This window comes from Notolepis coatsorum, assembly GCF_963971535.1.
Source record: "Notolepis coatsorum genome assembly, chromosome: 17".
In the NCBI taxonomy this organism is placed as follows: Eukaryota; Metazoa; Chordata; class Actinopteri; order Aulopiformes; family Paralepididae; genus Notolepis; species Notolepis coatsorum.
In genome coordinates this window covers 6,987,523-7,003,208 of record NC_140181.1, presented here as the reverse complement: position 1 = coordinate 7,003,208, position 15,686 = coordinate 6,987,523, and the positions used below count along the sequence as shown (strand labels likewise).

The following is a 15,686-nucleotide window of genomic DNA, read 5'->3' as shown; positions in this document are numbered from 1 at the left end:
GAGGAGGAGGAGGAGGAGGAGGAGAAGAGGATGAGAGGGAGAGATGAAATGTGTTGGAGGAGGAGGAGGAGGAGGAGGAGGAGAAGAGGATGAGAGGGAGAGATGAAATGTGTTGGAGGAGGAGGAGGAGGAGAAGAGGATGAGAGGGAGAGATGAAATGTGTTGGAGGAGGAGGAGGAGGAGGAGGAGGAGAAGAGGATGAGAGGGAGAGATGAAATGTGTTGGAGGAGGAGGAGGAGGAGAAGAGGATGAGAGGGAGATATGAAATGTGTTAGAGGAGAGGAGGAGGAGGATGAGAGGGAGATATGAAATGTGTTAGAGGAGAGGAGGAGGAGGAGGATGAGAGGGAGAGGGAGAGAAGAAATGTGGTGGAGGAGGAGAGGAGAGGAGGAGGAGGAGAGGGAGATATGAAATGTGTTAGAGGAGAGGATGAGGAGGAGGGTGAGAGGGAGAGATGAAGGAATATTATCAGCAGATCAGTCTCATTCACAGACAGGAGGGGAGAAGAGAAAGATGAAAGGCCTGGTGAAGCAATGGGATAACGAGACACACTCTCCTGTGTGTGTGTGTGTGTGTGTGTGTGTGTGTGTACAGTATGTATGTGTGTGTGTCCCTGTGTCTGTATGTTTGTGTGTGTGTGTGTGTGTGTGTGTGTGTGTCTCTCTCTTTGCCTGTGTGTAAGCGTGCCTATGTGTATGTGTGTGTGTGCCTGTATATGTGTGTATGTGTGTGTCAGATTAACGCCCAGCCATCACGGTTGCAGTTAATCCCGGAAGAGCCATGCTTTCCCTTATTACTATTCACATGTATTATTCCCCCCCCCCCCCCCCCCCCCCCCCCCCCCCACTGCTGTCGTCCTCACACCCATACTCCTGGGAACACCTATTACACACGTCCTCATCTCGGCACACGCCACCATCACGTCCGCTCTGTATCGGGGATTAGTTACGGTTCACTGCCTCTGAGGTGCTGCTATTCTTGGAGTTCAAAAAGGGAGAGACGGTAGGCTACAGCGTGAGGTAATTCCATCGATGATAAATTAGTGGACGTTTGTAATTGCACTTCAGGGGTATTTCAGAGGCCAATGTGCTCCCTTAAAAAGGTTATAAAAAGGTAACCTTCTGTAGTGTGGTAGTGAAAGGGTTAACCTTCTGTAGTGTGGTAGTGAAAGGGTTAACCTTCTGTAGTGGGGTAGTGAAAGGGTTAACCGTCTGTAGTGTGGTAGTGAAAGGGTTAACCTTCTGTAGTGTGGTAGTGAAAGGGTTAACCTTCTGTAGTGTGGTAGTGAAAGGTTAACCTCTGTAGTGGGGTAGTGAAAGGGTTAACCTTCTGTAGTGGGGTAGTGAAAGGGTTAACCTTCTGTAGTGGGGTAGTGAAAGGTTAACCTTCTGTAGTGTGGTAGTGAAAGGGTTAACCGTCTGTAGTGTGGTTGTGAAAGGTTAACCTTCTGTAGTGTGGTAGTGAAAGGGTTAACCTTCTGTAGTATAAAATAATAAAATTATACCAATACACCACACCATGCCACACACTGGTACCAATACACCACACCATGCCACACACTGGTACCAATACACCACACCATGCCACACACTGGTACCAATACACCGCACCATGCCACACACTGGTACCAATACACCACACCATGCCACACACTGGTACCAATACACCACACCATGCCACACACACTGGTACCAATACACCACACCATGCCACACACTGGTACCAATACACCACACCATGCCACACACTGGTACCAATACACCACACCATGCCACACACTGGTACCAATACACCACACCATGCCACACACTGGTACCAATACACCACACCATGCCACACACTGGTACCAATACACCACACCATGCCACACACTGGTACCAATACACCACACCATGCCACACACTGGTACCAATACACCACACCATGCCACACACTGGTACCAATACACCACACCATGCCACACACTGGTACCAATACACCGCACCATGCCACACACACTGGTACCAATACACCACACCATGCCACCTGTACCAATACACCACGCCATGCCACACACACTGGTACCAATACACCACACCATGCCACACACTGGTACCAATACACCACACCATGCCACACACTGGTACCAATACACCACACCATGCCACACACCGCCAATAGGGGCAGAGATGGCGCCAACGGGAGTTTCTCTACTCATTACGCCATGATGGAGGTGACACAGACCGTCTCAATGACACCCATTTATCTTCCTTTTTTCTCACTTTTTTGATTATTATACTTTTTTTGAGGACATACAAATCAAAGTATATGTATGCATATATGCATTATTGTATTGTCATTGTCCACATAGAACAGATAACAACATTAAACAGAAGGGGGAACAAAAATTATCCCATTTATCTTCCTGACGGGAGAGCTGCTTCTCTCTCTCTCTCTCTCTCTCTCTCTCTCTCTCTCTCTCTCTCTCTCTCTCTCTCTCTCTCTCTCTCTCTCTCTCTCTCTCTGCCCCTCTCTCTGCCCCTCTCTCTCTCTCTCTCTCTCTCTGCCCCCCTCCCTCTCTTTCTCTCCTCGCTCATATTCCTCCTCGCTCAAGGTCATGTTTTTCGGGGGAAGTTAGCGTGTCTGTGGTGAATGTTAATGTGTGTAAGAGAGCTGCTGAGTCACTGCTGGAGGGTAAGAGAGCTGCTGAGTCACTGCTGGAGGGTAAGAGAGCTGCTGAGTCACTGCTGGAGGGTAAGAGAGCTGCTGAGTCACTGCTGGAGGGTAAGAGAGCTGCTGAGTCACTGCTGGAGGGTAAGAGAGCTGCTGAGTCACTGCTGGAGGGTAAGAGAGCTGCCGAGTCACTGCTGGAGGGTAAGAGAGCTGCTGAGTCACTGCTGAGGCGCATTGCGCTGTGAAGCCATGGCGGGCCGGACCGGTGTGTCCCACAGCGTGGGTTTGTGCAAGGAGACGGTACCAGTGTTAATTTTGGCAGCTATTTTAATTTTAGTTTTAGTCTTAGTCATGTGTCAAATGCTCCTTTTTTGTTTTCATCATATTTAGTCACTTCATTTATTTTTCATTTTAGTCTTAGTCGTTTTAGTCAACTACAGGTCTGAGCATTTTAGTCCTAGTCAGTTTTAGTCTCGATTTTGTCTTTTTTGTTTTAGTCTAGATTTAGTCAGGGGAAAAAAGCTTCGTTGACGACCATATTTAGTCATCATTTTCGTTGACAAAATTAACACTGGACGGTACAACATCTTCACCCCAAGAAGAAACACTTCTAACATTCTGTAGTGTGGTAGTGAAAGGGTTAACCTTCTGTAGTGTGGTAGTGAAAGGTTAACCTTCTGTAGTGTGGTAGTGAAAGGTTAACCTTCTGTAGTGTGGTAGTGAAGGGTTAACCTTCTGTAGTGTGGTAGTGAAAGGGTTAACCTTCTATAGTGTGGTAGTGAAAGGTTAACCTTCTGTAGTGTGGTAGTGAAAGGGTTAACCTTCTGTAGTGTGGTAGTGAAAGGTTAACCTTCTGTAGTGTGGTAGTGAAGGGTTAACCTTCTGTAGTGTGGTAGTGAAAGGTTAACGTTCTGTAGTGTGGTAGTGAAAGGGTTAACCTTCTGTAGTGTGGTAGTGAAAGGTTAACCTTCTGTAGTGTGGTAGTGAAAGGTTAACCTTCTGTAGTGTGGTAGTGAAAGGTTAACCTTCTGTAGTGTGGTAGTGAAAGGTTAACCTTCTGTAGTGTGGTAGTGAAAGGTTAACCTTCTGTAGTGTGGTAGTGAAAGGTTAACCTTCTGTAGTGTGGTAGTGAAAGGTTGACCTTCTGTAGTGTGGTAGTGAAAGGTTAACCTTCTGTAGTGTGGTAGTGAAAGGTAACCTTCTGTAGTGTGGTAGTGAAAGGTTAACCTTCTGTAGTGTGGTAGTGAAAGGGTTAACCTTCTGTAGTGTGGTAGTGAAAGGTAACCTTCTGTAGTGTGGTAGTGAAAGGGTTAACCTTCTGTAGTGTGGTAGTGAAAGGTTAACCTTCTGTAGTGTGGTAGTGAAAGGTTAACCTTCTGTAGTGTGGTAGTGAAAGGTTAACCTTCTGTAGTGTGGTAGTGAAAGCGGGGGCCCATATGTGAAAAAACGCAGAATGAATTGAAGTCTATGAGAAATACTACTTCTAACTGTGTACTAACTGTGTAGTGTGGTAGTGAAACGGTTAACTTTCTGTAGTGTGGTAGTGAAAGGGCTAACCCTTTGTAGTGTGGTAGTGAAAGGGTTAAACCTTTGTATTGTTGTGGTAGTGAAAGGTTAACCCTCTGTAGCGTGGTAGTGAAAGGGTTAACCTTATGTAGTGTCATAGTTAAAGGGTTAACCTTCTGTAGTGTGGAAGATGTGGAGAGAGGAGAGGAGGAAGTAAGAAAGGAGAGAAGAGAGAGGAGAGGAGGAAGTAAGAAAGGAGGAGGTGTATAGAAGAGAGGAGAGGAGAGAAGAGAAAGAGGAGGAGGAGAAGAGGAGAGAGGAGATGGCTAGAGTCTCTTTGGATGAAAGCGTCAGCTAAATTACTAAATGTAAATGTAATTGTAGAGAGAACAACGTGTGCTGTAACTAACAGACCTGCACAGTAACAATGATACACACTGACAGAGAGAGAGAGAGAGGGAGATAGAGAGAGAGAGAGAGAGAGAGAGAGAGAGAGAGAGAGAGAGAGAGAGAGAGAGAGAGAGAGAGAGAGAGAGAGAGAGAGAGAGAGAGAGAGAGAGAGAGAGAGAGAGAGAGAGAGAGATAAAGGGAAGGTTACAGAGAGGCACGGGGGTGATGGAGTGATGTGAAGGTCAAAGTGGAGGAGAGAGAATCGATCTGTTTACCTTCGATGATGTGTTTTCTGTTGAGGCCCCTCTCTGTCTCGGCTCTGGAAGAGAATAACACACAATGTTTTAAAGGGATCCACCAATTACAGTCAATTATATATACATATACATACATATATAGACATAAATATATATTAGTGCTGTCAAGCGATTAAAATATTTTATCTGATTAATCGCATGATTGTCCATAGTTAACTTGCGATTAATCGTAAATTAATCGTATTAAGTTTTTTTAATAATCTACCTTACACGGATCCTTTTCAAGTTCCAAGTTTTAATACTCTTATCAACATGAGTCAACAAATGCTTGCTTTATGCATTGCATCTTGCATTGCAAATTTGCATCAAATTCAAAACAGAGTGATGCACAAAATAACTTAAAAGAAAATAATAATTTAAAACAATGAATAAAGTGCATGAAATAATAGGGGAAAGAAAACGTTAGGAACTTGTTACATTCACCCACACAAGGGCTGAGTAATCACACCCCCCCTCTCTCTCTCACACACACTCTCCCAGCTCTTTTTCTCTCTTGCCCCTTCCTCATCTTTCTCACCCCCCCTCTCTATCTCTCTCTCTAACACACACGCACACACACACACACACACACACACACACACACACACACACACACACACACACACACACACACACACACACACACACACACACACACACACACACACACACACACACACACACACACACACACACACACACACACACACACACACACACACACACACACACACACACACACACACACACACACACAGTATCAATGAGAGTATCAATAATACACCTGAGTGAAGTCTAGAAAAAAAAAAAAACGTAATTTTTTTCTAAAAAGTTTATCGTGAGTTTAAAAAAAAATAGTGCCGTTAATAGAATTGTGCGTGTTGACAGAATCTGGCTATGGGGCGACAATAATGTGGTCAAGAGGCATGGGCCCTCATGTATCAACCTGACGTACGCACAGATATGTGCTTAAGCCGTGCGTACGACCATTCCTAAGCAAAGTGTGGGATTTATCTATTTGAACTTGTGCTTGACTTTGTGCGTATATTTAAGCACAGGTCGGACCATGCGTAGTTGGCGCCCGGTGGTAGAATATTTTTACAACGCGGAAATAAGCACTGACTGCGCTCCGCGTAACTCAACCCGTTATTATTTTGCGCATATATTGCAGAAATACGGGAACGTTTTGATTATATTTAAAAGGCTTTGCCATTGTTAAACGTAATGAGTGGAACCCCGAAGCTGTAAGCAGAATACAAGTCATATGAACACCCACGATATAAACGCATTGCAACGAGAACAGAGGTTATTTGTTGAGTGTATGTGTATACAAAACCCTTGCAATAAATGTGTCTTAAATGAATGAAAAGCATACATGCTCTGGACACAGAGCATATATTGTGTAGGTGATATCATGACTTGTATTCTGTGTCAAAGCCTAAATCAAAACGTCCCCGTATTTCTGCAATCTATGCACAAAATAATAACGAGTTGAGTTCTAACAAAGAACGTATTACATGCTGGTAGGCTGATAGAGTAAACTATGATATGAATATGAATATGATATGATATAAAGGTATACTGGTCCATCCGCGAGGATATCGAGGACTCGAGTTGGGGGACCCTGATGTAAACAAGACAAAAGTCTTTCTCTGGTCTGCATCCCCCTAACAATTGTGTGTATTGAGCCGTACTGTATTGTACCCATTCTGCAATCTGTTAAATAAAGTTTTCATTCATTCAGCCATTAAATGCAATTTGAGAATATAGGCTAAAGCGACGTGTCATGTTTCCAAATAAGATTGGCCACAACGGAATGCTTTCTACTTCAATTTGTTGATTAGAATAGATTACCTCGCTCTGTTGAAACTTCACTGAGCTCAGCACACAGACATGATAATAATAATAACAACAACAATAATAATAGCTTCATTTTACATAGCGCCTTTCAAGAGACCCATGCAAGGTCGCTTTACATAGATGGGGGGGGGGAATAACAAAATAATAAAGATAGTGGACAGACTATGTAAATATGATGATGGGATTCAAGTTCGCGTTTTTATTGATCATAGGCATGCTGTCATAATCAAACATTCTAGAACATTTGTCATCACAGATCATGTCATAATAGTCTATTTGCCATCCCATAGAGCCCCATTGTGAACCCGGAAATTTCGGAACCACCAAAGTTTTATGATGGATATGGATAGTACGGATCCCCAGCACTCAGAAACTGCCGGATGCTAAGTTGTAAATGTTGGGCAACTTTTTGTATTTGCATAATTAGCAGACATTTTGCATAATCGCCTAAATGGACAAATCTCAGAAACTACTTGATCAATTTCAACAATGTTGGAGTTGTTTTGGGGGTTATTCGGGATACTGAATCCATTTATGATACTTAAGAGAAGAAAAAAAGTTTCAAAATTGCTATATTTACTGGAATTTACCATATTTTGGTGCCATTTTTTATGAATTTTCTGTTTATAAATGTTTCAGAAGATGCAGAATTTATAGATAATTTTCATGGAATGTTCAATTGTAAACAGAATGATAATAATAATAATAACTTTAATTTGTAGAGCGCCTAATGGGGTACTCTAGGTGCTTATGCTTGGTTACTGGGGTAACTGCTGCAGTTGAGCTCTGCCATGAGTCCACGTGGCAGCGGAGCAGTTTGCTGCCACAACTAGAAACTATTCTATTGGATTTTTGTATGTGACTGTTACCTTATAAAATGTCCTCAGAACCCCAGTTCCTAGCCTTGACTGAGACTTCAGTGTGCTAATCGTTAACGCAAAACTTCCAAGTGAGTAGTGGCTAATTTGCACCATGATCTCATTCCTACTGTGGCAACGAGCAACTGCAGCTGCAGAAAATACAGACCCCTGATTTTCAAGGATTGTTGTTGTGCAAGTAAGTTGAGAAAATAGAAACAGATACACAAACTGTGGTTTTATTCCAATAACAAACACTGAATATAATATGATCACAAGCTGTAGTAAGCCAGCTCTTAGGGTAAACGTTAGCCATCTGACAGTAACTAATGTTAATGCATAGCTAGTTAGCTATGTTAGCAATGTATGTCATGATATGAATGTGTGATTATAACCTGTTATTACCTAGCCTCGCATCACCAGGCTCTATCCCTCGTCACACAGAGAAGCATCAAGTTTGATTCAAAGTATTCATATGGTACTTTTGCTCTCCTTAATGTAGAATTGTGTGATAGAATATCTGAGGCACTGAGGCAGAGAAAGAGACCCAAAAGGTAATGCAAATACCAGTCAAGTTCATGTAGGATACCAATAACATGGGAAATACATGTTTTCATTAGAATAGTGAACAGCCCGTCTGAAATGTACATCATGGCAATGTATCCAGAGTGTGTAGAGATGGAGGATACAAATAGTGCATTCTTCTCTTGTTAATTTCAGATTGACATGTCAAGGAAGAAATGCCTATTCGAGCCCTGTGACGGCAAGGACAATGACTTCAAGACATCTGGACCAAAAGGCATTACAGCTTTGCTTCAGAGGAGTGAAGAGCTTGACGATTCAGCTACAACTGAGACTTTATCGAACATCATTGCTACCCATGGTGTGTCCGCCTCTGTAGTTTGTCACAAATCATGTTATAGCTCATATACCTAAGTCTAGAAATGCAACCAAACGCAAGCTCAGCTCAGCTAGGGAAACGTATGTCTCGTTCTCATGCCTTTGAGTTTTCTAAACAATGTCTGTTTTGTGGTATCTTTTGCGAACCCAAAGACACCAAACACCCTGATAGATGGAAGCCAGTGAAACAATGCCGGACTGTTGAGAGACCAGGAAAGTCATCCTTCAAAAACATTTGTCAGAGTTACATGATATATGTAGCCAACTCCGGGCACCTCTCTGCAGTAAGCAGATACTTGTGTGACTTTTATGGTGATGCTGTAGCTGTCATGAGGGTGGAAGGGTGCCAGACTATTGTTGATGAGTTGTTATGAAGAGCTGGCTACAATCCAGGAACAAAGATACAATGGTAAACCACCATCCATATCTTCCTCATTCCTGGTTGTGTCTGTGTGAAATCTCTCCCCAAACTCGAGGTTCTCGAGGTCATGTCCTACAAATTATCCTCTATACAGTCTGCCCCATTGTTCTGACCAGGATTATTACGTTCCTTTTGGCCTCCTTGCTGAGTCTGACGTGGACGAGAAACCCATCTATAGGCCTAGTTATCAAATTCTTGGTTTGCAATGGTTTTGCACCTTGTGGGTAAATAAAAACCCAGTTTTCATCTACAACTCCTGTTTCCTCATTGTCTCACTGCTTGGTCCCTAACAAGGAGAAATGGGCATTCTAAACACTCTGTGCAAGGCCTCTATTAGGCGGTAAATTGTTCTTTGTTTTCACAATGTGTGCCCTCTATCGTATCGAGATACATATTCCATGTGTATGGAATAACACTCACCTTTAACATTCACTTTAAACACTTTTTAACACTACACCATATTGTATCTATTTATTAGTAAAAGATTTACTAACTCATCTTTGCATTTCTTTGCATTGTGTACTTGTACTGCATATTTTGTATAGTGTTTGGTCTTTATTCTTTTAACTTTTTTACTGTCTGAAGCACAATCTCAGGGGGCTCATACAGAACCAAGCATTTCACTGTAATGTACATGTACCTTATATGTGACAAATAAGCTGGTCAGGAAGGCCAGTAACATGGTGGGAGTGGAGCTAGACTCTTCCTCTGTCAGAGAGGAAGAGCCTTGCTAAGCTCCACGCCATCATGGACAACCCCTCCCACACGCTATACACAGACTTGGCTGATAGAAGGAGCATGTTCAGTGTTAGACTAGATGCAACACTGAACGGCACAGGAAGTCCTTAATTCCAACAGCCATCAAGAGTATACAATGCATCACTGTGCCTCACTGCCTCACCACAGAGTGACAGTACAAACTCTGGTAATCTTCCTGGACTTTTGACTTCTTATTTTTACATATACACTTAAACATTTGTATATTTTAGAATGTATATATTTTAGAATGTATATCCCGGACTGTATTTTTATTGTTATTTGTGATTTTTGACTACCTAAACTTTACGCAACATAGGGGAGGAGCAAACATAGCTTGCATAGCAGCCTTCTAAACTCTAATTTGAAAATTACCTTGAAGAAAAGGTTTTCTGCCAGTGAAGTTTTGTCACAGATATTTGACGGTGAAAGTGACATAGGAGAGAATGTGTCTGAGACCCTGATTAGCGGAGTAGCAATACAATCATCAAATTTGCTGACGACACAGTGGTGGTGGGCCTGATCTCTGCCAACGACGAGAGGGCCTACCTGGAAGAGGTCAAGGTCCTGGCGGGATGGTGCCAGGAAAACAGCCTCTCCCTGAACGTCAGCAAAACAAAGGAGATGATTGTGGACTTCAGGAGGTCGGGGGTCAAGGACTACAGCCCCCTCAGCATCGACGGGGCACCGGTTGAGAGAGTCAACAGCTTTAAGTACCTCGGAGCCTACATATCCGAGGACTTGACATGGACCACACACATTGACAGTGTTGTGAAGAAGGCACGACAACGCCTCTACTTCCTCAGGCGCCTAAGGAAGTTCCAAGTCAGTCAGAAGATCCTTAAGAACTTCTACTCATGTACAATAGAGAGCATCCTGACTGGCAACATCACCTCCTGGTTTGGGAATAGCACTGCACAAGACCGAAGCAGACTACAAAGAGTGACACGTTCAGCCGAACACACAATTGGAGGGGGGCTCCCCACCCTCCAGAACATTTACAACAAGCGGTGCAGGGGCAAGGCTAAGAGAATCATTAAAGACTCCAGTCACCCGAACAACTGCCTCTTTGAACTGCTGCGGTCAGGCAAGCGATACCGGAGTCTCAAGGCGAGCACAGAAAGACTCAGAAGAAGCTTCTATCCCCAGGCCATCAGGCTGCTAAACGAACAATGAACACTACACAACAACAACCATCAAACGCACATAGCACACACATCCACACGCACACACTCACTTTAAACAAACACACTGTAGCACCCACTCCACACACTTTATAGCACACACTCACTTTAAACAAACACACTGTAGCACCCACTCCCCACACTTTATATTTATTGATGAAGGATTGCACTACAACTCGTACACCTTACTGTAAATTGTACCTAAATTGTACCTCATCCCATTTCTGCTTTGCACTATATAGTATTGTACATTAATACACTGCATAGTATTGTATATTATATGGTAACTCATTTACGTCTATTCTGCATCGAACATTGTACATATGTCCATACTGAACACTGTGACCTCATTTTCTACTTCTAAATTACATGCTATACTATGTTATTTGATACTATCTTGTCTAGCACAGTCTCTGGAGCGTAACAGTAAGAATCATTTTGTATGAAAGTATTCTGTACTTCTGTATGACAACTATTAAAGAAACTTGAAACTTGATTATGAGGCGTCCTCCTCTGATGAGAATGAGACCCTTAGTGCAGATGCTCCTGTTGTCTCTCAACCACAAGCAGACACGTTACTTTCCAAAAACGGAAAGTTATCATGGTCCCACTCCCCACTTGAACAACATAATATATATTATGTATGTATAATTGGGTGGGTGGGGGGGAGTAGGGGTAATGTTTTATTTAAATGGTTATTTAGGTCATCAACAAAGTAACATGAAGCACCTGAAACATACATTTGGGTAACACTTTTGATTATGATCATTTTCTGGAGGTTTAAACTGCTGGGGTCAAAAGGTCCCCAAGGATAAAGAGTGTAAAGTCAATTTGAGGATAACAGGAGGGTTAACAAAACCATTTCAAATCATTTTAGCCCTGCTAGATAGAGGTAGCAAATAACTCTAAGGATGGCAATAATAATAATAAACGTTATTTGTACAACTTCCATACAAGAATTGCAGCCCAAAGTGCTTCACAGCAGAAAATACACTAGAATACATCAAATGGGCATAAAATAGACAGAATAAATGCAATGCAGAAAATAAAAAGAAGTAGATTATTGTAGTGTTCTTGGGGGCATGTAGTTGACAAGAAAATTGCCAATATAGCTTGGTCTGGTTCCATTTAAGGCTTTGTACATAAGGAGGAGGACCTTCAAATCAATTCTAAATGTTACCGGAAGCCAGTGCAGGGTAGCTAACACTGGACTAATGTCCTCTCTCCTCTTGGTTCTAGTTACAGTAATAGCCTAGCTGAGAGTTGAATAAGCTGTATTTTCTTCAGTCGGCTTGGAATAAAGTCATGGATCCGTTTTTCAGCATCCTTTTGATTTATAAATGGTTGTACTTTAGCTTTGTTTCTAAGGTGGAATAATTATGTTTTTGTCACCTTGTTAATGTGAGACTTAAAGCTTACAGTAGACCTGAGTCTATGATAAGCAAGACTTGTAAGCAAGGAGTAAGTTTCCCCATAATATTATTCAGCAGAATTTCTCTTGAAATTGATATTTGGTAAATTCCAGTAAATATTGCAATTCCGAAACTCTTGAGTATCATAAATGGATTCAGCATCCCGAATAACCCCCAAAACCACTCCAACATTGTTGAAATTGATCAAGTAGTTTCCGAGATTTGTCCATTTAGGTGATTATACAAAGGTATGCTAATTATGCAAATACAAAAAGTTGCCCAACATGTACAACTTAGCATCCGGCAGTTTCTAAGTGCTGGTGACCCATACTATCCATATCTATCATAAAAGGGGGGACTGTGGGGGGCTGTGGGGGGCTGGGGGGGGCTGTGGGGGACTGTGGGGGGCTGGGGGGGGACAGAGTTAGTCCTGGAGCCGGAGACTTACTTCCCTCCCCAGTAGAGCTTGGTGGTGATCACCAGGCTGGACCTCCTGAGGGAAGACAGACAGACAGACAGACAGACATCACAAGGTTAGAAAGTAGGGATGTCCGATATTATCGGCCGACCGATATTATCGGCCGATATCGGCAGTAAAATGTGATATCGGAAAATATCGGTATCGGTAAAACATTTAAAAATTTTTTTTTTTTTTTTTTTTTTACCTTTATTTACCCAGGCAAGCAAGTAAGAACCAATTCTTATTTGATTTATTGTCAAAAGTATGCATGTTGGTTTAATTCAACAACTTGTATGTTAATTTTAACTTTTTTAATGATCATATTTTGCACAGATAATGCTTACATTTAGAAAGCCTTTTGAATGCATCCAGTGAAATTATTAGTTACCTGAAATTATTCCGTTTTTTTGGGGGGAAACCCTGCATATATCGGTATCGGTTGATATCGGTATCGTATCGGTATCGGAAATTAAGAGTTGGACAATATCGGAATATCGGTATGGGTAAAAAAGCCAATATCGAGCATCCCAATTAGAAAGATAACGAAGTTTAAAGTGAACATGGCCGGTACGGAGAGACTCACAAGGAGCTTCTACCCCCAGGCCGTCAGGATGCTCAACGACACTGACACTATGTAACAAACCATATCATCTACACACACTGCACACACACTCACTTTAAACAAACAAACACCTTACCACTCACTTTATTCACTTTAGACACTTTAACACACTTTATATTTATCTATTATTAAAGAGATTTGCACCACATTCATACCTCATTTGCACCCTACCCCAAGTTTTGTACCTCTGCATTCTACCTCACTGGTACTCATTTTAATATGTATCGCATATTGTATGTATATTGACTTTACCTACTTTTTACTCCTTAATTTCTTATTTAAATTTTTTTAAATTATGTTTTTGGTAGATTTGTATTTTATTTTTTTTCACTACCGGGCAGTCCGATAGAGAGAGAGAGAGAGAGGAGGAACGGGAGACAGAGCAGGGGAAGACATTCGGCAAAGGACGCCGGGTCCGGGAATCGAACCCCGGTCGGCCGCATCGCGACGCAGCGCGTCACATGGTTCGCCACTTGGGCGCCCAACTTCTTAATTTTTTACTTACTTTCTCTTTACTGTATGTACAGTAGCACATTCTCAGGGGCCCACAAGAAACAAGCATTTCACTATAAAGTATCTTGTATTTTGTTCCGACATATAAAAACAAACTTGAAACTTGAACTTGAACTCAAACTGTGTGCATGTTTGGTGTACAGTACGTAAGTATACTTCTTCACTATCTTCTTCTCAGACACACAGCTTATCCAGTACGAGGAAGCACACGCTACTGAACCTTTACAAGCTACAGCTTCTCTGTAGTCAGATCCCTTTCACTCCAACGCTACATTATTGAAATAGAACCACAGTTGAGAAGGAGGCAGGCAGGCAGGCAGGCAGGCAGGCAGGCAGACAGACAGACAGACAGGCAGGCAGGCAGGCAGGCAGACAGACAGACAGGCAGGCAGGCAGGCAGGCAGGCAGGCAGGCAGGCAGGCAGGCAGGCAGGCAGGCAGGCAGGCAGGGAGGCAGGCAGGCAGGCAGGCAGGCAGGCAGGCAGGGAGACAGACAGGCAGGCAGGCAGGCAGGCAGGCAGGCAGGCAGGCAGGCAGGCAGGGAGGCAGGCAGGCAGGCAGGCAGGGAGGCAGGCAGGCAGGCAGGCAGGCAGGCAGGCAGGCAGGCAGGCAGGCAGGCAGGCAGGCAGGCAGGCAGGCAGGCAGGCAGGCAGGCAGGCAGGCAGGCAGGCAGGCAGGGGGGGTGTTGGGAGAGGTGTGTTGGAGAGTGTTACGTATGGGGTTAATGAGCTGTATGCATGTATGTAGTGTGGCAGATATCATCCCCCATCACATGGCTATGTGGAGGAAGGGAGATACTACTGCCACGGGCAGAGGAGAGTCAATTAAGGAGTTGATTAGGACTGATGGAACACACCTGTGCACCACGTGATCACACACACACACACACACACACACACACACACACACACACACACACACACACACACACACACACACACACACACACACACACACACACACACACACACACACACACACACACACACACACACACACACACACACAAGACACACATAGCATAAAACCCTAGGAGAGAAGAGTTGAGTGGAGGTGAGGAAGGAGCAGAGATCGTGGAGAGAGTGTGAGATACAGAGTTTGTGAGGTGAGAGGGTGGTTGTGAGGAGAGGTGAAAGCTGAGAAGGTGTTCGTGGTAACTGGACCCTGGACTGGCTGAGAAACCCCCCCTTGTGAAACTGACCCTGGACCAGACGACAAACTGAGTATTGAACATTCCCTTTTTTGCACGAGAGCCTGGGACGTGTTTTGACCCTCGACTGTTATATGACCCCTCTATTGCCCATCGGGACCTGTACTGCAAATCAATAAATATCATTTGTTTATTGAAATTGTGCTTGTGTGGACATTGGAATTGTTTTGTTTTTGGTCCGTGTCGAGCCTGAACACCACAAGGCTCGTCACAATAGGCATATCTTGTTTTGTTGTTGTTCAGTTCTCTCTTCCTGTTGGGTGTGTTGTGTGTAGAGCTGGTATGTTGTGTGTAGAGCTGGTATGTTGTGTGTAGAGCTGGTGTGTTGTGTGTAGAGCTGGTGTGTTGTGTGTAGAGCTGGTATGTTGTGTGTAGAGCTGGTATGTTGTGTGTAGAGCTGGTATGTTGTGTGTAGAGCTGGTAGTGTTGTGTGTAGAGCTGGTATGTTGTGTGTAGAGCTGGTATGTTGTGTGTAGAGCTGGTATGTTGTGTGTAGAGCTGGTATGTTGTGTGTAGAGCTGGTATGTTGTGTGTAGAGCTGGTATGTTGTGTGTAGAGCTGGTATGTGTGTGTAGAGCTGTATGTTGTGTGTAGAGCTGGTATGTTGTGTGTAGAGCTGGTATGTTGTGTGTAGAGCTGGTATGTTGT

General features: G+C 43.4%; 1 protein-coding gene across 1 annotated transcript in view; it reads right to left on the bottom strand.

The window, feature by feature from the left end:
- Positions 1-15,686, bottom strand: part of kcnab1b (potassium voltage-gated channel subfamily A regulatory beta subunit 1b) — a 134,618-nt gene that overhangs the window by 113,075 nt on the left and 5,857 nt on the right. Inside the window, exons 3-4 of the mRNA XM_084334077.1 lie at positions 12,683-12,727; positions 4,824-4,867 (exon numbers count right to left, since the gene is read on the bottom strand). Of these exons, the coding sequence (XP_084190203.1) occupies positions 4,824-4,867; positions 12,683-12,727 (89 nt within the window). The remainder of the gene's footprint in view (positions 1-4,823; positions 4,868-12,682; positions 12,728-15,686) is intronic.